The following is a 20,019-nucleotide window of genomic DNA, read 5'->3' as shown; positions in this document are numbered from 1 at the left end:
TCAGTGTGTGAAACTGCCCACAGGATGAGTGTGTGAGTGACTGGGTGAATAATCATGTTATTGGACACTTGTCTGTTATAATAGTAATATTTCACTGTTGATACATTATTCAAGAAAAAAATTTGATAAATGTAAAAAATGTTGTTAAAAATTTTAAGACCAATGTTTACTAATGATATAAAGATAATAATAGCAAAATAATGCCATTACAAACCTTTAAAGAGCAATGAACGTTCAGTAAAAACGTATTTATTTAGTATATTCAGACTGATGTAAATTGGAATATTTACTGGAATAAAAAGTATTAAATGTCCTAAATAATAAAACCAGAAGTATAATAAAAACACTGATTTAAACAAATCCACACAACAGCTCCAGAAAAGAGATACCAGAGAATACCAGAGAACAGAACCTAGCGAGTGGCTTAAAATAAGTGTGCTATTCATTCGTATGCAAACAGACACTCCAGTAAACACACTGAACAGCACTGAGTTCAGCACACATTACTGAGGTAATGTCCTGTTCTTCTTTAGTCCATTAGCTCCATCTGGACCTGCTGAACAAAGCTTAATGTTATCTCACAGTCATTTACTCATAATAGTTTCCATAAATTAGTTTAGCTAAAAAACAGTAAATATTTAGAATATTGAGTTTCTGAGCTCATTACTAGTCAGTCATGGCTTTGCTACATTTTCTGAGACTGGTTCAGTAAACCAGGTCAATGTCTTATTGTTCTGAGTGTATTATAAATATGTTCCAGTGTGACTGACAATCTGACTTTCAGATGTTTGTTTGGTACTGCGTCAGATCCACCTGAGGGTGAAGTGTCTGAGAGCTGTTACCTGAGGTCTGGGGACTTCTTCAGTTCTGGTTATTTTTCTCTGAACAGAAACTGGACCTGAGAGAGGGATGAGCTCAATTTCGAAATAAATATTATCCATAGCTTTATGTGAGCCAAAATATGGTAAATTAATAAAGTAAATAAAGTGAGTGTTCAGAGTTCGGTTTGGTGTCAAATTCTGCAGCAGATTACAGACTCTGTGACTGTTTAAGCATCCTGTCAGAGTTCAGGACAGTCTGGGTAATGTGTATGTGTCTGCTACTGCTGCATGAGCTCCTAATACTGCATCTGCTCCTCCTGCACTGGCGCCTGCTGCATCGACTCCTGCTGTACTGACTCTTCCTGCGTCTGCTCCTGCATCGGCTCCTCCCGCATCAGCTTCTCCTGCATCAACTCCACTTGCATCGACTCCTCCTGTACCGGCTCCTCCTGCCGTTGTCGTTTTCTTTTCTGCTGCTCCTGCTCCTCCTGCACCGGCTCCTCCTGCTGTTGTCGTTTTCTCCTCCACTGTCCCTGCTCCTTCTTCTCCTGCCATGGTCGTGTTTCCCTCTGCTGCTTCTGCTCCTGGCCCTTCCCCTGCTCTTGCCACCCATGCTGCTGTGGCTCCTGCTGCGTGGGTTTACTTGCCAGCCTAGAGAGAATGTGAGAGAGAATTAAACCCTCTTCACCTGCTTCTAGAGTGAAGTCTGAATTCTGACCTGTGTGTTTGCTGGAGTGAATGACTGTGATTTAGAGTTAGGAGAGGAAGAAGATGTGTGTGGGTCTGAAGTGAACTTGAGGGACGGATGAAGGAGGACAGGATGAAAGAGAATATTGTGGGAGACTGATGCAAGTTTGATAAAGGAAGGTATCAGACTAATCTGAGCTGATGATCTTGAGAGTCTGATTTGGACCGCAGTGAGTACAGGACACTGCAGAGGTACTGAAAGATCAGGAGTAGAACTGAGGAAATTTTAGAACAGTGTGGACTGGACTGGTGGCGTCAGCAATTGACTTATTTTTGTTGTTACTGAATACTTAAGGTGGAACTGACTCTAAATTCGGGAGAGCACCATCTGCACGAAAGTAAACACAGCCCTAAAGTGCTACAAAACTAAACTGCGCAAGTTACAAATGAGTTTCTGTGCAGGGGTGTTTCTAGACTTCTTGTTGTACTGGGGCACACAGAGTTTAGGGCACTGCTGCACTCCTCTGTTTGTCAATCAATTGTAGGGACACAAATGTGCCTCTAGTAAAACGTCTGAAAATAGTTTTAAATGATTTAATACTAAAGTGGATGGTACTCTGCTATGTATGAGAAATGAAGATCAAATTAACACTAAGGGGATTTGTATTAATCAACAAATAACAATAATAAAAATAATAATAATACAATAAAATAGTAAATAACAGATAAAAAGAAACTATGAATCTCCTACAGTTTGCTGCATCCGCATTCCTCTGACACACACATGGGGTTCAGTGTAAATGTGAGGGTACTATGTTTCTGACCTTGTGCAGCTCCTAATTTAATACAACATTGTCTAGAGCTGAACTATTCAGTGTTTAAAAAGTGCATGCTCATGAGAACCTGTTATGTTACAGACTCTTACATGAATTTTCTGGGTGGTGGGAATGTCTGTTTGGTGTAGTGGTGTATAATGTATTTTTGATTGATTGTATTGTTATAAGTGGCTATAACCAAAATATATTGTTAAATTCTATTATAGCTGTTATTACCTGTCTGTTGCATATCTGACATTCTTTAAATATCCATTAAAACTCTCGGTGCAAAAAACTGAACTAAATTGTCTCTGACAGAAAGCATTAGCCACTCAAGATTTTGGAAAGGCACATGGGCATTATGGGAAATGTAGTGCCTGTAGTGAATTTGCACAGTATCATGTAGCTCTGCTCAGCAATCGAAAAAATGACTTTTTCCCCACAGTTTAGTGCAGCACAGCAACAAGTTACTGGGACCTGTGCCACAATAAATTGGATCTAGTGACGCCTGTTTCTGAGGTAATTCAAGTGGTGAATAAAAACTTACAGACAAATAATATTCAATCACCAGGCAGCTACAGTCAGTTTCTTACTCAAACACACCACTCCACTTTTAAAGATGTGTCAGAAATTCTGAATGAATAAGTGTTTTGCTGTGACATCAGTAGTTCTTCAGAACTCTCTACCTTGTCTTTAAATAGCTGGTGAGTTGGAGTGATCGCTGTTGAGATGGTTTTGTTAATTGTTATTTGCTTGCAGTGTCTGTGAGTTGTATTATAATTGTTTAAAATAGTTGAATTGTATAAACACACCTTGGTATCAACTGGTTCTCTGCGTATCGGGGATCTGAATTAAAAAGGAGGAGAAAAAAGAAATTATTTTAATTAGTGACAAAATGTTCACTGGTCCACTCGTTGAAAACTGATTCTTCAGGGATTCTAACTAATGCCCCTCAAAAGCTCAAACGTGTACCCTGTAGTATCTCTGTGATGGCGTGTGTGGAGTTATATGAGGTGGAGATGAGGTGAGTGAGTGAGAGCTCTTTTAAAGTTGAAAAGTTGGATTAAAAGAATTTCATGTTTCTAATAATTTCTATAATAAGAATAGATATGTTCTCATATTAATGAATTGTGATATTACAACATACACCTTCTACTCAGAAGGAACATCAATTCTTCTCTAGAGGGATCTGTCAAATACAGAGTGGGTCCAAAAATGGGTCCAAATACAGCTGATGAACAAACCCAGCAGAATCATATGTTACTGTTAGTGTTTACATCAGCGTTAAGTGTAGGTTAAGGTTTTGGCCTGAGATAAAGGTCAGTGTTGGAGAAACTGAAGCTGAATTTCATAGACGTCTAAAACCCAAAGGTAACTTAAGGATCCACACACACAGCAAATTCCCCTGTGTTAAATTACTAATATAAATGTTAAATTAACACTATTGTGAGTGTAAAAATGTAACACTCATCAACACTCAGTGTTTATTTAACACTACTACTGCTTATTTAACATTGGTGAATTCTCTTTACAGTGTTTGAAGTGTACATTTTAAATAAAGTGTTACTGGAACGTCACCAGGAGTTTCTGTGTCTGATTCTCCTCTATTTTGAGGCTGTTCCTGATGCTGCTGCTTTTTTATCTGCTGCTTTTGCTTCTGCTGCTGATACTGCTTCCTCTTATGCTGCTTTCGCTCCTGCAGCTTCAGCTCCTGCCTACTACACTGCCGCTGCTTCTTACCTTGCTGCTGCTTGTGTGGCTGTTTCTGCTCCACCTGTGGTTTAAACCACTGCTGCCCCTGCCACTGCTCCTTCTCCTGGTCCTGCTGCTTCGGCTGCTGCTCCTGATCCTGCTGTTCCTGCCTTTTTTGCTTCTGACCATGCAATTCTGGCTGCTGCTCCAACCCCTTTTGCTCCTTCCACTTCTGCTGCAGGCCTTCCTCCTGCTTTATTTGCTGGTGTTGCTCCTGACTCTGCACCTGCTTCGGCTCTTGTCCCAGCTGCTTTTTCCCTTGATGCTCCTGCTTCTTCTGTTGCAGCTGCTCCTGCCCCTGCCACTGCTTCTGTTGCTGCCCACGGCCCTGCTGCTCCTGTTTATTCTGCTGCAGCTGCTCTTGCCCCTGCTGCTCATGCTCCTGACTCTGCTCCTGCTGAGGCTCTTGTCCCTGCTGCCTCTTCTGCTGCTGCCACTGCCACTCTGGCTGCTGTTCTTGCTCCTGCTGATGCTGCTCTTGCTGCTGTTCCTGCTTCTGCTCTGCCTTTTGCTTCTGCCATTGCTGCCACTGCTCCTGGTCCTGTTGCTGGCCCTGGCCCAGCTGCTTTTTCCCTTGCTGCTCCTGCTTCTTCTGTTGCAGCTGCTCCTGCCCCTGCTTCTTTTGCTGCCCCTGCTTATTCTGCTGCAGCTGCTCTTGCCCCTGCCTCTTCTGCTGCTGTCCTTGCCTCTCCTTCTGCTGCTTCTGCCCCTGCCTCTCCTCCTGCTGCCCCTGCTCCTGCCTCTCCTGCTGCTGCCCCTGCTTATTCTGCTGATGCCCCTGCTGATCCTGCTTCTCCCACTGCTCCTGCCTCTCCTGCTGCTGCCCCTGCTGTTGTAGCTGCAGCCACTGCTCCTGTTCTTCCTGCTGGACTTGTGGTGACTGTTGCTCTGCCTGCTGCCCTTGTCCCTGTCCCTGCGGCTCCTGTTGCTGCTGCCACACCTGCTGCTGCCATTGCCTCTGCTCATTTTCTGTGGTTTTATGTGTTGTCCTAGAGAATGAAGCAAAGATAATAGAGAATCAGAATAAAAACTCTTCACCTGCTTCAACAAGAGCTGCTTCTGCTCCTTACACCCCTGCTGCTGTGGCTCCTGCTGCTTGAGCTTATGTTTCAGCCTAGAGAGAGTGTGAGAGAGAATTAAACCCCTCTTCACCTGCTTCTATAGTGAAGTCTGAATTCTGATCTGTGTGTTTGCTGGAGTGAATGAGTGTGTGTTAGTGAGAGGAGAGGAAAGAGATGTGTGTGAGTCTGAAGTGGACATGAGAGACGGATGATGGAGGACAGGATGGAGGAGAATACTGAAGGGGCCTGATGCAGGTTTGACAAAGGAAGGTATAAGATTAAACTTTGCTGAACTGTTGATCTGGAGATCCTGATTCCATCAGCAATGAGTCCAGAATGTGCAGCACAGTTCCTGGATCAGCATCAGGAGTGGAAGTGTAGAAAAAAAGAGGACTGGACTGGTGGGGTCAGGAGTGGAACTGAGGATGGATTGTATAAACTCACCTTAGCATCATCTCATGCTGCGTGTCCCGGGATTCTGAACAAATAATGAGGAGAAAAGGGAGATTTTTTTTGATGATATGTTAACGTCACGTATGTTCTCTCATACGTTCAAACCAACATCTTTACAAATTCTAACCTGGTGGGGCTCAAATTTTCATAAATGAAGAATGTAGTATTTCAGTGATGGAGTGGGTGGAGTTATGTGAGTTCTCTCAAAGTAGAAGCTGGATTTAAAACGTTTAAAAAAATGTACATTTTTTTTCTGGTTACCTGTGCTCCGAGGGATTCATTCAACTTATTTATCTCTCATTATAAACGGTACATGATAGAGGTTGGACAAACATAATGTCAGTAATATTTATGTCTGATGTGATTGTGTATTGGAGAAAATGTGGTTATGATGGCTGTTATTAATGAATACACGATTCAATGTACGTAGATATCACATTTTAAGAAATGTTAAATTGGGGCGGCACAATGGCACGACAGGTAGTGTAGCTGTCATACAGTTCCTGTGGTTATTGGTTCAAGCCCGACTCTGGGTGACTGTCTGTGAGAGGTTTTGTGTGTTCTCCTCCAGCACAACCCTGAATTTGATAAGCGGCTACAGACAATTAATTAATAAATTAAATTGAGTGCTGTTATCTGAGGTTAGAGTGATTCCGTCAGCCCCCGTTATTGCCCTCAGAGCACAATCTGGACCTGATGAAGGGGTGAGAGCTCTTAATTACACATCTTTTATTTCACACTGTTAGCCAAAGTTGTGTTCCTTTCTTGTTAAACTGTAAACTTTTCCTTGTAATACAGGCTATACAATCAGGTCTACTCACCAACAAGAGCTACTTCCTCGTCTTGATCACCTTAATAAAAATTAAGTGTTAAAATACCATCAACCACATTAATTAATCGATTAATTAATTAAAATTCCAGGATTTGTTTTCACACAAACAAAATGGAAATAAGAACAGAAAGCAAAGATGTACAATTTGATGCTAGCAATACATTTCAAAACAAAGTTGGGTTGGGTGACAAAAACTGGTAAATAAATTAGGTTAATTGTCAATAGGTCAGTGGATTTAATGTGGCGCAGCAGGTGGTGTCAAAGTTACACAGCTCCAGGATTGTGGGGTTGTGGGTTCCTGTCCTCACTGTCTGTGAGGAGTTTGGTTTGTTCTCCCCATGTCAGCACGGGTTTCCTCTAACAGTCCAAAAACACACATTGGTAGTTGGCTTGGCGAATCAAAAGTGTCCGTAGGTGTGACTGTGTGTGTGTGTGCGCCCTGTGATTCCGGGTAGGCTCCGGACCCACCACAACAGTGAACTGGATAAGCAGTTACAGACAACGAATGAATGAATTAATTAATAACTGGGTTTAAAGAGAGTGTCTCAGAGAAACTTTCAGAAGCAAAGATGAGCAGGAGTTCACCATTCTATAAAAGACTGTATGAGCAAACAGTGAAATAAATCAAGAATAATGTTTCTCAACTTACAAATAATAAAGAACTTGGGGGTTTTACTATGTACATCACATGATGCCATTAAATGATTCTCAAAATCCAGAGAAATCTTTGTATGCTATGGTTAAGGCCCAAAACTTGACTGTTGTCTTGTGCTGGCTGTGGTCTTCGGGCCCTCAGACAGCTCTGAATTTAAAACAGACAGGTTTCTGTAGTGGAAGTTACTGCATGGGCTCAGAAACCCTTCCCAAACCATTGTCTGTGAACACAGTTCATCACCACATCCACAACCCACAAATGCACAGAAGAAACCAAATATTAACACCCACCAGCTGGACTGGTTAAAGAGGAGAGTGACCATCCGGCTTCTTATAAATGCACAGCTAAAAAGTCAAAAACTGTAATGTTTGAGGAGATATTAATGTACTGGGCATGGGTGACTCGTACAAATGTGAAGATACAGTTAATGCTGAATGATATATACAGGTTTTAGATCAGTATGAAGCCATCCAAACAACAAATATTTTGGGGAAAGCCTTGTTTATTTCACTAAAATTTCTTCATGGATTACCACAGCCTGGCTGCTTTGTAAATAAGTACGGGTGCTAAACTAGTCCAGAATTTCACAGATTAAAAACAAAGACATTAAAACACTTTAACGGAGGCACTGAGCTGTGCAGCAGCTGAAATCCTATAACAAGCAAAAATCTGAAAATCAACAGCAACTGGTCTGCCCACTTCCCAAAACCTTAGAGTTGTTACAATACTAACAAACATAGTGTTGTTAAAGAAGAGCTCATAAACACAACCGTCCCAACATTTTTTGGTACATGTTGCTGGTATCATATCTAAAATCGGCAAATATTTTCTCAAACATCAATGAACTTTCTCGGTTTCATCATTTAAATTTTTGCCTGTAATACATTATGTACTATATTAAGTTAAACATACAATTTAAATTTTTAAAAACTTTTAGATTTTTAGATATGTACATCACTGGTTTTTGTTTTAATTTCCGTTTTGCCCAGTCTCCCAACTTTTTTGGAAATGGGGCTTTAATTTGTAATGAATTTAATTAAGTAATTGCCTGATTGTTTAATTAATCATCAGTACATACAGAGTATAACCTGATCAAGATGAGGCACTGAGGCAGGAAACAGGTGCAAGTTTGTTTTATTGCAAACTGTGGAAAAACTTAAACGAGTAAAGAGATCAAACTAAACAAATCAGAACACTAGATTAGGAAAAGACACAAGAGACAGACCCCATAAAGCAAACCAAAAGTAAACATGGAACACAGAGATTAAATCTGTGAAAAGTTAAACACTGTGATCAGAGTTCAATCACAGTGAAAATACAAAGGTCAACGTTACAGTAACAAAGACAGATACCTAAAAGACTCAGAAATCACAATGAGAGGCGAAGACAAGTACAAAAACAAACAGAGGAGCATGAGGAACAGACAGACACGTAGAGAGAAAGAAACACAAGACAGAATCTACTACAGACAGTGGCAGAACCTGACATAGAGCAGGAGCATTCAATCTTACCTGCTGATGTGGGATTTGTGTCTTTTGAGAAAATGGGGCCTGTTTTACAGAAATATTTGAATATTAGCCTCTGTTTTGAAGATGTGTGGACTTTTTAATACACTTTGACGGATAAATGAATATTTCCCACCTCTGATCTTGACAATGATGATGACTGCTATCACTATGACCACCAACAGACTGACAACCAGTGAGACAATGATGGCTGTCCATCCTGGAAAAAACTATTTTTAATAAATCAGTTATTAAAAAAAAAAGAAAAAACAGGAACTGAATTAAGGAGATCAGAGGGGGGCACACCTCCTGTAGAAGTGGATATAAATGGAATCACTCTTCCCTCTCTCATCTCCAGCTCAGATAAACCCACAGAACAGGAGATCCACTCTGAGTCAGAGGGAGAGGAGAGTATCCAAGAGCTTACACTCACCAACCCTTCAGATTCTGAGAGAGAGAGAGAGAGAGAGAGAGAGAGAGAGAGAGAAAGAGTTCTTCACTTAAAAAGTTCTTCAGATCGTCACATAATTATGGCCTTACATTTGAAGAGTGAGCTTCTGTATCAGTTAAACACACCACATTCCTCACAGGTAGAGTTTGACTTAATATGACACCCACTCAAGTCATGCTTTAAATACAATTGAAATAATATTTTATACATTTTTTTTACTTTGCATGTTCTTTACATATACTGCAAGATTAAAGAGCAGATTAAAGAACAAAATAATCCTTAAAATATGAACAGTACTTATTAACCTGTTGTATAGTGATCAGTATGTTTTCTGATTTCTCCTCCTCTGTCTCTCCAGGTGATGGTGGGCTTTGGAAACCATCTATTTGAGGCACAGGTAACATTCATCTCATCTTCAACTTTGGCCAATGAGAGAAGAGGAAGAGAGCCCACCACTAGAGTAAAACAAATGTGCCACAATTATGCAAAAATGTGAAATGTAAACACACACACACAGGGGCACTAGGGGCAGTGAAAACACACCCAGAGCCTTGGGCAGCATCCTCTGCATCCTGTTGTGAGCAGTTGGTTGTGGTGGTTAGGTCAGTGGTGTAGCCAGAAAATAACATTTGGGTGGGCCTGGGCAAAAGTGGGTTGGTATAATTATGGGGGGCTGGGGCACTGTACTCAGCGTCTCCTATTCATATGCCTTGCGCTCCCATCACTTCTACAATACAACTTTCTGAATTCTACAGAGCCCATACATTCCCTGAAATATATTATTTATAGACATTTTCCCTCACTTTTGGAATTCATTCCTTTTATTTAGTCATTTCTTCCATCAATTTAAAAATCCTTTTTAAAAAGACAGATATGCCTTGAGGTACATATTTGATCAGTTCTTTCACAACCATGTTTTTATAGAATAAAAAGCTGATGTTCTAATTCAACAGGACTCCGTGGGTTCTTAACTCCCACCATGCCACCCCTACCCCAATGATTTCACAGATGGTTCCAGAGATGCGTTCTTCACATTGTCACACATTTCATAATGTATAAGACAGATAAAGATGAAGGTGACATGAAAACTGGAACTTGGAATGTCGGAAGTATCATTAAATCAAGGGACTTAATTACTAAATTGAGTGAAATTATTACTAAATTGAGGAAACAAATTACTAAATTGTTGAAACTAATTATTTTAATTGAGGGAACAAATTACTGTTATAGCACTGACGTGCTGCTCTCAGTGCTCCTACCAAACAAAACCTTGTGGGAGGGACTTTAAATCCATTCGCTGCAGCGCTAACTAATGGACAGCTAACTCTGGCTTAATAAAAGTGATGACCAATGAGAAGCATGTTCTCGGTTTAGGAGCCGTGGAGTATCTGCCCATCCCTAGGAGGGAGAACTGCATTGCTTCTGTCTGTTTCAAACACATCATCCGTTTTTACAGTCTAACTTCAAAAATATAGAATAAAACGTGGCCCACATCGGTTAAAAACTGAACACAGCTTTTACTGTCCAAATACGGGATGATTTAATATTTTACAGCATGGGTGGCCATCCTAAACAGGTCCCCTTGAGCTCCAGCTCTAAACCTGACTCGCAGGAATGTGTATTTGTACTGAAGAATCAGAAAGGAGAGTGTGTCCATGCATGTACACTTGCATGCGGAGAATTATCTCTGGTTGATTGGGTGGGCCTTGGTACAATTTCGGTAGACGCAGGTCCTTCTACTCGCTCTGGATCCATCATTTTCGTAATCATTAATTGTATCCTGTGAAACTACATGCCATGGGTTTGTGCACCAATTCAGGGTTTAAATACTAATCACAATCTGGTCCAGATGTGGAAGAGAACTGAGTGTTTATTCCTGAAATCTATACCACAGTATGACTTAAGCAACACCCTGCATTCCACAGTTACACTGTGTCTGCTCCATTAGACGTGCAGCAAATTATTCAGAGAATTTTCTCAGAATTTCTCTGGAATCTTTTTTTTTCCAACGCCATGGCCCTAAAACTCTGTCATACATTTGAGTTTTAATTTGGAGAAAACGTGTAAAAATAATCACTTTTTATAAATATTGTGTGCTACATTTTGGGGATAAATATAATGTATTGCTTCTTTAACTCACATCCTTACCTTGAACAGAGGCTGAGACCTTCGCCTCATCATACCATTGATGACTTTTAACATGACATACATATTCTCCTCTGTCTGAGAGTGTGAGTTTCTCCAGTTTCAGAGAGGCGTTCCCTTTCTCCAGTTCTCCAATCAGAGACACTCTTCCTCTGTACTGAGGGTCTCCAGCGTCCTCCTGGACTTGTAGATCTCTGTAAAGCAGAATCGGGTTCTCCTTGAAGTTTGTGCGAAACCAGCGTATTTCAAATCTCCTACAATCCAGAGGAGGAGAGAGTTCACATGGCAGGAGAACTGAAGACCCCAACAGTGCTGATATAACTTCATCAGGAACCTTCAAATTGAATAAATCTGGAAAAGACATAAAATTAAATCTGACATCCAAGTATTTAGTGTATGTTTTAGATTACATTTATAAGACTACCAGAGTACCAGGATTACATCTGGACAGAGAGGCCCAACAGATATATTGCAGGTGTACATTTCAAACATATTTAAATTTGATCTCTGGCAGAGGCATTGTCTCCAAATTTTACAAGATTTAACCAGATTGTCACCAAACCATATTTGACAATCAAAACCTCTCCCAATCTTTGACACCACTACTATTCAGAACATGAGGAAGATTACACCCACTAGGCCATATCCTTATCAATATTATCAATATTGTGAGCACACTACTCAAGCCTCACTATATTATATAATATTTTAAGTAGAAATAAATCCAAATTTTAGAATATTTTAATAGTATTATGCAAATTAGCTTGTTGTAAGCATTACATCTTCTCATAAAACCATGAGGTGTCTGACCTCTACTAGACACCAAAGAGATGTGTAAACCCTGTCTTTAACTCTAAGAAATAACAGAAAGACTACTGCATTTGTCTAAAGACTACTCCATACTCAGTAGTGCTGAAGTAATTGGATAACAGGAAAATGTAATCAAGATCACATAAACAACCAGGTGTAAACAGGGTCTAAAAGTGTAGGGTGAGCTGATGTTAAATACTAAATTACCTGCATTTGAACAACGGAGAAGATCAAATATCAGCAACAGAGCAAACATAGCTGTCAGTGGGGAGAAAAAGAGTTATTGTTTATTTCTCTTTTATTTTTTTGGTCATTCATTTGGTCACACTTTTTTTCTGAATCACTGTGGAGTTCTGTACCACTGGCCAACACTTTAACACTGGCAAACATTCTCAAACATTCAGCAATAAAAATAAGGAGAGAGTAGAATAAGTGTAATCAGCATTATAAATAAGAGATTAATATCATTCATATTAACTCCTGCATTCAGTCATAATCCTATACATTCAAGGAAAAAAGGACTTTTATCATACTTCACAGTGAACTGATACACAGCACCCGAGAGGAATTGGGTCTTTGGTGCTTTGCTCAAGGTCACTTCAGTGCTGACCTGCCAGTCTTGGGGATCAAACCTTCACCCTTCTGGTCACAAGCCCAGTTCCCTAACCACCAGGCAACGTCTGCCCAAGCTAAGTGTGAATGGTGAGAGTTACATTTTTACACTCACAGTATTAATTTAACACTAAATGTGTTGATTTAACACTGGTGGGTTTGCTATGTAAAATGATTACTGCAAACATATATATTATAACGTATTTTAATACGTTATTGTAACTCTGGTATATTATAGTGATAACTGGGGTGGTACCTTCTGCTGTCACTGTAGTTGTACCCTCAATGGTACATATTCAGTTCCTTTAGTTAAGGAACATAATTCTACCTCATTCTACAGATTTCACATGCCACATTTAATCTTCAGGACCCATATTATGTTATTTTATTTTATACAGTGTTATAATGAAATCATACAAATATTCACCTCTCTTCCTGGAAAAGAGAATATAATTTGACCATGAAGGGGCAGCCATGGCCTTGAGTTTAGAGAAGCGAGCTTGACGCCCGAGGGTTGCCAGTTCAATTGCCAGGACTGGCAAGACAAGTATAATCATTCACTGCTGAAGTGCCCTTGAGCAAGGCACCTAACACCCCAAACTGCTCCCTGGGCGCCGAGGTAGTTTGCAAGCCCCCTGCTCCAGCTGTGTGTGTTCACTGCCCCTACTGTTTCTGAAGAATTACTAGTGTGTGTTTGTGTCTTCACTAGTCAAATGCAGAGAAGATAATTCCCTAAGAGTATCAATAAATCTTTAGGGTCAATAAGGTACCTATAGAGTCCTTTTTTTCCTGAGAGTGTACTTTAACATTCATTCGTTCATTCATTGCCTGTATACACTTTTCCATGTTAGGGTTACTGTGGGTCCAGAGTCCAATCACTGGAACGCACCATGGAGGAGCACCAGTCCATCAAAAAGCAACACACACACACACATTCACTCATAATTTGGTGTATCCAGTCCATCAACGTGTTTGTTTGGACCAACAGCCCCAGAACCCTGTGTGACACTGACCCTACCTGTTGTGTCTCGGTGCCGTCTTCCTAGTTTAACATGCATATAATTAATATATATATGTAGTCCAAATTATTATAGTGTACTGAACAATTTCACATAACTTTCTAAGACGGAGCCTTTATAGATTTCCGGTTCCATTACTTTGAGTGTGAATATATCAGACTGTGTAGATTTTACAGGAAAGGACTTTTCACTTCAAAACACTTTCACTTTCAGAACTCCAGTAAACAAAGTCACAGCAATGTTAACCTACCGAAATGATACTTTAGAGTAAAACACAGCGATTTGTGTTATCGGTTCAGTGTCCAGAATCAAATCAAGACTTAAATCGAAAAATCTAGAATCAATATACTACTTACCTTTGTGTGAAGCCACTGAGGCGTAACTTGCGGCGTAAAATGAAGGTGAAGTAAAAGACAACAGATCCTCCCACATTTACTCTACCTGCACAGGTGGAACATATCAGTGGCTTCAGTAGGGTTTTAATGCTATGCGCTTTTTAGTGTTGTACCTGGAGTAGTTGTGTTTTTTCAAACCTAACGAACTCACCTTTACACACCCGGAAGAATGCGCGAGAGCAAGGTGAGCTCAGTCGAGATGGATAATCGATAAGTCCTCTTCCTTAATGACACACAACAAACTCAATGTCCAAAAATAACACCCAGAACACATCGCAATAAATGATTTAGTTATTTTTGCACTCACTGGGGGGCTGTCAACCGGAGCTCGTTCTGTTGTAGTACATTTGCTATAAAAAACAAACCCGTCATATATTCTGTTTTGTATTTTATCATCATGACCATGCCACATCGTTTTTTCTCTAATGTTCAGTGAAAACGGAATATGTTACCAGCGAACAGATTATTATTTTCCTCAAGTGTGTGTTATCTGTTCTCGGTTTAGGCTTATTCTGGGTCTGTGATTTGCCTTATTTAAGCTCAATAGAAATAAAGATCCCATTTTGGGCATTTCCGCATCAGCCTGTGCCAGATAGCGAGCAGATATCGGTCCACTGGCATAAAAAGTCTGTCACACCACTGACTGTAGACCACTGCTGGTCCACCATCGGACCACTCAGATTACTGTCCTGTACAGGATATGACTCATTTATAATCTCTTCAAATAGATTTTACATTCACAGAGTCTTTTAAACAAACTAATACAAATATTACCAACAACTATGAGAGAAATAATAATGAGTATAAGTCTGATATAAAATGATTAAATGATAAAAATGTTGACACTGTGCTGGATTAAAATGATTTACTAATCTTATTTATAAAGAATAACAAAAGAACCTAATGAAGGAAAACAATGTAAATTGGACTGTGAATGGACATTTTATCTAAAATTCTGTTTAGTAATTTTGAGATATTTATAATGTAAAATATTTGGTTGTAAATGTTTAATAAGCTATTATTATTTATAAAAGCTCACTCGCTACACTCATGTGGCTCCAGCATAGTTACGCCATTGTGGTGTTGGTTGTCTCTGTTCACCCTGTAGTGCATGAAACACCAACCTCTAAACCTTAATAATGCAGTGTATTTCTAAACTAAAGACACCAATTAAGCCATAAACGTTAAGACTCACGGGGTGTGCAATGCAATCATTTTCATGACCTATGAGGTGCACTAGGGGGAGCTGTAGGATATTGAACCAATCACTGATTTCCTGCTCAAAGCGTGATTTGAACCCGAGGCGTGTTAACGGTTTTTCTCCTTTGTCGCGCAATTCAGCTGTGATTTTCCGATTAAGTATTGTAATTATTATTATTAATTATTAATTATTAAGTATATGTAATTATTATTATATTGTTGGCTGTATCGCTGCGCTGCAGGTCAGAAAAGAGCTTTCAAACGTTGTTTGTCTAATTTTGAATAATTTATAATCCCGCATGATTCTTCCAAGCTTTTGGTGCAGTTTTTAATTAAGTGTAGTTTTATGACATTTATGAACATCTGAACGTTTCCGCTCAAAGCGCGAGAGGAATAACATGAACACGTTTAACCTTTTTATATTATTTTATTATATTTTTTGCAATTAAGGAACTTGTGAATTGCCTTCTCATATGTCCTTCCAATTGAGGGCAACAACTGGGACAGGATTTTGCAAAGTTTGTGCCATGACAGTTTTTATTTGCAATGTGTAATCAAATTTCCTAATAATGTAATGTTTATAAATAGTGTAATGTTAAGTTTAAATAAATTAAGGATGAAAATAGTTTTTTGCCGCTAGTGGGGTCCAGTGTCGTCGGTGCCCTGTTAAATTTTCCTCCCTGCTCTTCAAACAGACACTGCTCTGGACTCCGGTAAAGTTGGTTTCATATTCGCATATTCAGATTTCTTTCTTCAATAGCTCTCAAACGGTGCATGCAAATTACTTAATACTTGCAAAGTATTGTTTTTGGGATCCAAGACAAGCAACTACAACTCAGTTTATGTCAGAAATGTTTGCCATTTAAAAAACACGAAATATATTGTTTTCTATGGGCTGCCGCCATCTCCGCGAGAGCTAAGGGACCGTTTACAAACTACACTACACAGTAAAAACGAAGCTGACGAACCTCACACATGATGTATGCTACATCTCCTACCTTGATAAATTTAACCCTTACTGGCCTGTGGTGATACATTTTTCATTACAAATTTCAATAGATTTTGAACTTTTGATGATATTGTTTCTAAACAAATTGTATTTAATCAAGTGCCACCCACATGACGTACTACACCTCTTATTTTGGCAAATTTAACCATTGCTGGCCCGTGCTGATAAATTTTTCATTATTAATTTCAATAGCTTTTGAAGGTTTTATGATTTTGTTTCAAAACACGTTGTATTTGATCAAGTGCCACCCACATGACATACTACACCTGTTATTTTGGCAAATTTAACTATTTCTGCTCTGGTGTGATGGAAATAGGGCTAGCTTAATAGTTTAATATGGTTAAAAGATCCACCATGGAGAAACCACCACAGTGGTTAAAAATTATATATTAATGGCTCACTATAAACAGCTACAAAAACGTGTAGATTGACGTCTAGATTTTGTTTCCAAATCTCTCCTCGTGGCGGTCGTATTATTTGAGGTTACCATCCAATACCTAGTTTTAGCAGTTAATAAATAATGATTTTAAATAATGTGTGCTGTTGATTTAACAAATGCATGCAATCAAGGAGAATCTGAACAACACATTGTTCTTCAAACCCACTCACACCCACCACTTTATAGAGAAATTTATATTATACATATTTATTTTATATGATCATTTTTTAATTTACTTTGTCGTTTATATATACATTTTTACAAGCACTGTGCTTAGAAGGAATATAAATTATCCAGTGTAAAATCAACACTATTAGTAATAAACACTATTAGTACTGAGAGTGTGTAGTACATTTTCCGTATTGTGAAGAAGATGCTGAAAAAGACTTCTACGCCAACACCATTCTTTCGTTGTAAATAATCAGGTTTATTACAATGAAAAGAACAGCATCTTAACAAGCCCAATGGACTGCTTGTTGAGAAGTTAGCCAATGTCTTCTGACTTCAGTCTAAAGCTCCTCCGTTTATATAGGTTGGTTGTTTTTGTAAACTATGGTAAATATATTTACTAAGGTAAGCATTTTATTCACTTAATCTTATCTGTCTTGGACTGAGAGACCTATTTTTTTATTTTTTAATTATAACAATCCATTAAAGAAATCATGTGACAAAACTCTATGTAAAATAAATTATACTTAATAACTTATACATGAGTGGACATTAAATTATATCATTTGTAAAATATACATCAAGTGTTAAATTAATACACTAACAGTGTTGAATTAACTGGTGAATTTGCTATATATATATATATATATATATATATATAAATATACACAGAGTGGTGTGAAAAAGTGCTTGCCCCTTCATGCTTTTTTTTTTTTTTTTTTTTTTGCATGTTTGTTATTAAATGAAGGTTTTTATTACTAAGGGAGAAAAAAAAATCTAAACCTTCATGGCCCTGTATGAAAGAGAGTTTTCCTCCTAAACCTAATAACTTGTTGGGCCACCCTTAGCAGCAACTGCAATCAAGTGTATTTTTATCATTGCAGTAACTTGCAATGAGTCATTCACAGCTGTGGAGGAATTTTGGCACACTCATCTTGTTATAATTCAGCCACATTGGAGGGTTTGAAAATTAACCACCTTTTTAAGGTCATGCCACAACATGTCAATAGGATTCGGGTCAGGACTTTGACTAGGCCACTCCAAAGTTTTTGTTTTTCTTCAGCCATTTAGAGGTGGACTTGCTCGTGTTTTTTGGATCATTGTCCTGCTGCAGAACCCAAGTTCATTTCAGCGTGAAGTCACAAACAGATGGCTGGATGTTCTCTTTCAGGATTTTTTGGTAGACAGCGGAATTCATGGCTCCATTTATCACAGCAAGTCTTCCAGGTCCTGAAGCAGCAAAACAGCCTCAGACCATCACACTACCACCACCATATTTTACTGTAGGTATGATGTTCTCTATCTGAAATGCTGTGTTAATTATATATATATATATATATATATATATATATATAAATATTTAAATTTTATATATTATAAAATGCCAAAAAGTGTATTCAGTCTTTTTAAAGTTTACAGTTATTTACTGTCCTGTTTTGACAGTTTTTCAGTGTAAAATTTAAGTACATAAAAAAAATGGAAATGTTTGAAATATATAGCTGTGTGAGTGAGAATCTAAATATTATACTAGAACTCTGTCATTTATTTTAATGGATTGTTCACCCCTTTCTTCGTTAACAGATTAATTCAATCATGCATATTGTGTATTGCATGGCCATTGCATGATTTTAGGTGGAAATTGGAGCACTCTGAAAATTAGGGGGAAACTCACCACAGACAGGGACCCAGAGTTGATGTATAATAAACAAATGTAAAACTGCTGTGCAATCAACAAGCATTAGTGTTTTAAAAAAGGGAATAGGAATAGCTTTTGGATTTCAGAAAAATGAGATTCATATGAACTTTCAGAAAAAATTGTGGCTTTTGTGTTTGAACGGTTAAATCGTTGCTAGCTGTTGTATCTAAGTGCAGTCTCAGCTTTGATTTTGATGTTTAACCATGATGGTGTTCTGTGTTTCAGATTGATCCAAATAAGTGAACAGTTAGTGACTTCTGAAGACATACTGTGTGTATGGATAAGTTTGAAGCTCCCCTTTTATAGCTGAAAATTCAGTGTTTACTTTCAGTTTCATTTTGAGTCATCTGTCAACCCATGCTATCTCCAGGCGGAAAAAACAAGTAATTCAGCAAAAATATGCAATTCTGCTACTATTATTTATTTATAGTGTTTCAAAGTTTTTGTATGAAGTTTCACATCAAATAACATTGGAATAAATCACAACATATAATTAAAAAGCTTAAACAATTATTAAACATGTATAACGATTATTACGAGTAAATTGCCAATGCACAAAAGAAAAAAAAAATTATTAGTTGAGATATTATCCTATCCTATATTAGCCTTGAACTAAATGCTGAAAGGCTGGGCCTGCTGTGACTGTCAGTTTTATCAGTCATACATCCTAGAGCTGTGAAAACCAAGAAAAATGAGTCCATCTGATGCTACTCATTTATTTTGCCACAGTAATATGCAATGCAATAAATGATAAAAATGTGTATGTTTTCAACCAATAGACTCCCCACACTCTGCAAAGATATCTGAAGGTTGAATATGTTTTGAAGACTGTACATTCAGAAATACGTTAAAAAAAAAACTTTTGGTCAAAGGATGTCAAATTTTAATAAAATAACAAATATCAGCATTTAAACCTCAGGTGATTACATAGTAATGCTTTAGTCAAGGGTCTTTAGAAAGAAAAACAGCATGTTGAATATGGCTATGTCACATAATTACTGTTTAAAAGCAACTGAAAGAGGCACTGACAAAAAAAAAAGGAATAACCAAATCCAAAATAGCTAGAGTTCCAGGAGTTAATATTATTATTATTGTTGGTTTTGTGTTTAGGTTACATCATGAGGTTTAAATAGAACACACAGGACTTATTAAAAACAGCACAAAATACATGCTACAAAACAGCATTTTCAAAAAGTAACCACGTATACATGAAAACGACTCAAAAATTTTACTTTCTCTTAACTTTTTATTTTTTCCTCACACTTCATTCTCTCTGTATCAGCTTCTCTTCCTCTGCATTTATATTTTGAAAACCTCAGTTTTAAGTGACCCAAAACGTCAGGAGCCAACATACAGACATTTTCTTTTTTTTTTTTGTGTTGTGTGTTGACACAGCCAAACCTTCAAACTTTCAATCTATAACAATTTAAGATTAGATTTCAGTTTCTAGTGAATAATATGAAGAATAATGCGTTCCGACCTGGAGAAATGATC

At 38.2% G+C, this 20,019-nt stretch overlaps 1 protein-coding gene and 1 long non-coding RNA gene across 3 annotated transcripts; one reads left to right on the top strand and one right to left on the bottom strand.

The window, feature by feature from the left end:
- Positions 1-240: 240 nt before the first annotated feature.
- LOC136687765 (transcription factor SPT20 homolog) lies at positions 241-15,290 on the bottom strand. Of its 2 annotated transcripts, XM_066662314.1 has the most exons (15): positions 15,209-15,290; positions 14,321-14,363; positions 14,165-14,236; positions 13,975-14,059; positions 12,195-12,245; positions 11,181-11,528; positions 9,338-9,487; positions 8,888-9,028; positions 8,718-8,801; positions 8,588-8,626; positions 6,411-6,440; positions 5,581-5,614; positions 4,064-5,064; positions 3,136-3,169; positions 241-1,472 (listed from the first exon to the last, which is right to left on the bottom strand). In XM_066662314.1, exons 4-15 carry the CDS (start codon positions 14,048-14,050, stop codon positions 1,118-1,120), a joined length of 2,343 nt encoding a protein of 780 aa, XP_066518411.1. In that variant the 5' UTR covers positions 14,051-14,059; positions 14,165-14,236; positions 14,321-14,363; positions 15,209-15,290; the 3' UTR covers positions 241-1,117. The 2 variants fall into 2 exon arrangements, with proteins under 2 accessions (XP_066518411.1, XP_066518412.1); XM_066662315.1 differs by lacking the exons at positions 14,165-14,236; positions 14,321-14,363; positions 15,209-15,290 and having other exon boundaries at positions 13,975-14,145.
- A 36-nt stretch (positions 15,291-15,326) lies between these two features.
- On the top strand, positions 15,327-18,882 carry LOC136687767 (uncharacterized). The gene is made up of 3 exons (XR_010800529.1): positions 15,327-15,377; positions 17,893-18,112; positions 18,751-18,882. It is a non-coding gene; the product is annotated as an uncharacterized lncRNA (long non-coding RNA).
- The last annotated feature ends 1,137 nt before the right edge of the window (positions 18,883-20,019 follow it).

The sequence above is a fragment of the Hoplias malabaricus genome, chromosome 2 (genome assembly GCF_029633855.1).
Source record: "Hoplias malabaricus isolate fHopMal1 chromosome 2, fHopMal1.hap1, whole genome shotgun sequence".
NCBI lineage: Eukaryota > Metazoa > Chordata > Actinopteri > Characiformes > Erythrinidae > Hoplias > Hoplias malabaricus.
The sequence above is the reverse complement of the archived record's forward strand: the minus strand, read 5'-3'. Positions and strand labels throughout refer to the sequence as shown.

Coding starts and splice junctions, on each gene's coding strand:
- LOC136687765 (XM_066662314.1), bottom strand. CDS start 14,050: ATGTGGGAGGATCTGTTGTCTTTTACTTCACCTTCATTTTACGCCGCA. Junction 11,529..12,194: donor TCTCCGTTGTTCAAATGCAG/GTAATTTAGTAT, acceptor TGTCTTTTCCAG/ATTTATTCAATTTGAAGGTT. Junction 5,065..5,580: donor CAGCATGAGATGATGCTAAG/GTGAGTTTATAC, acceptor TTCATTCTCTAG/GACAACACATAAAACCACAG.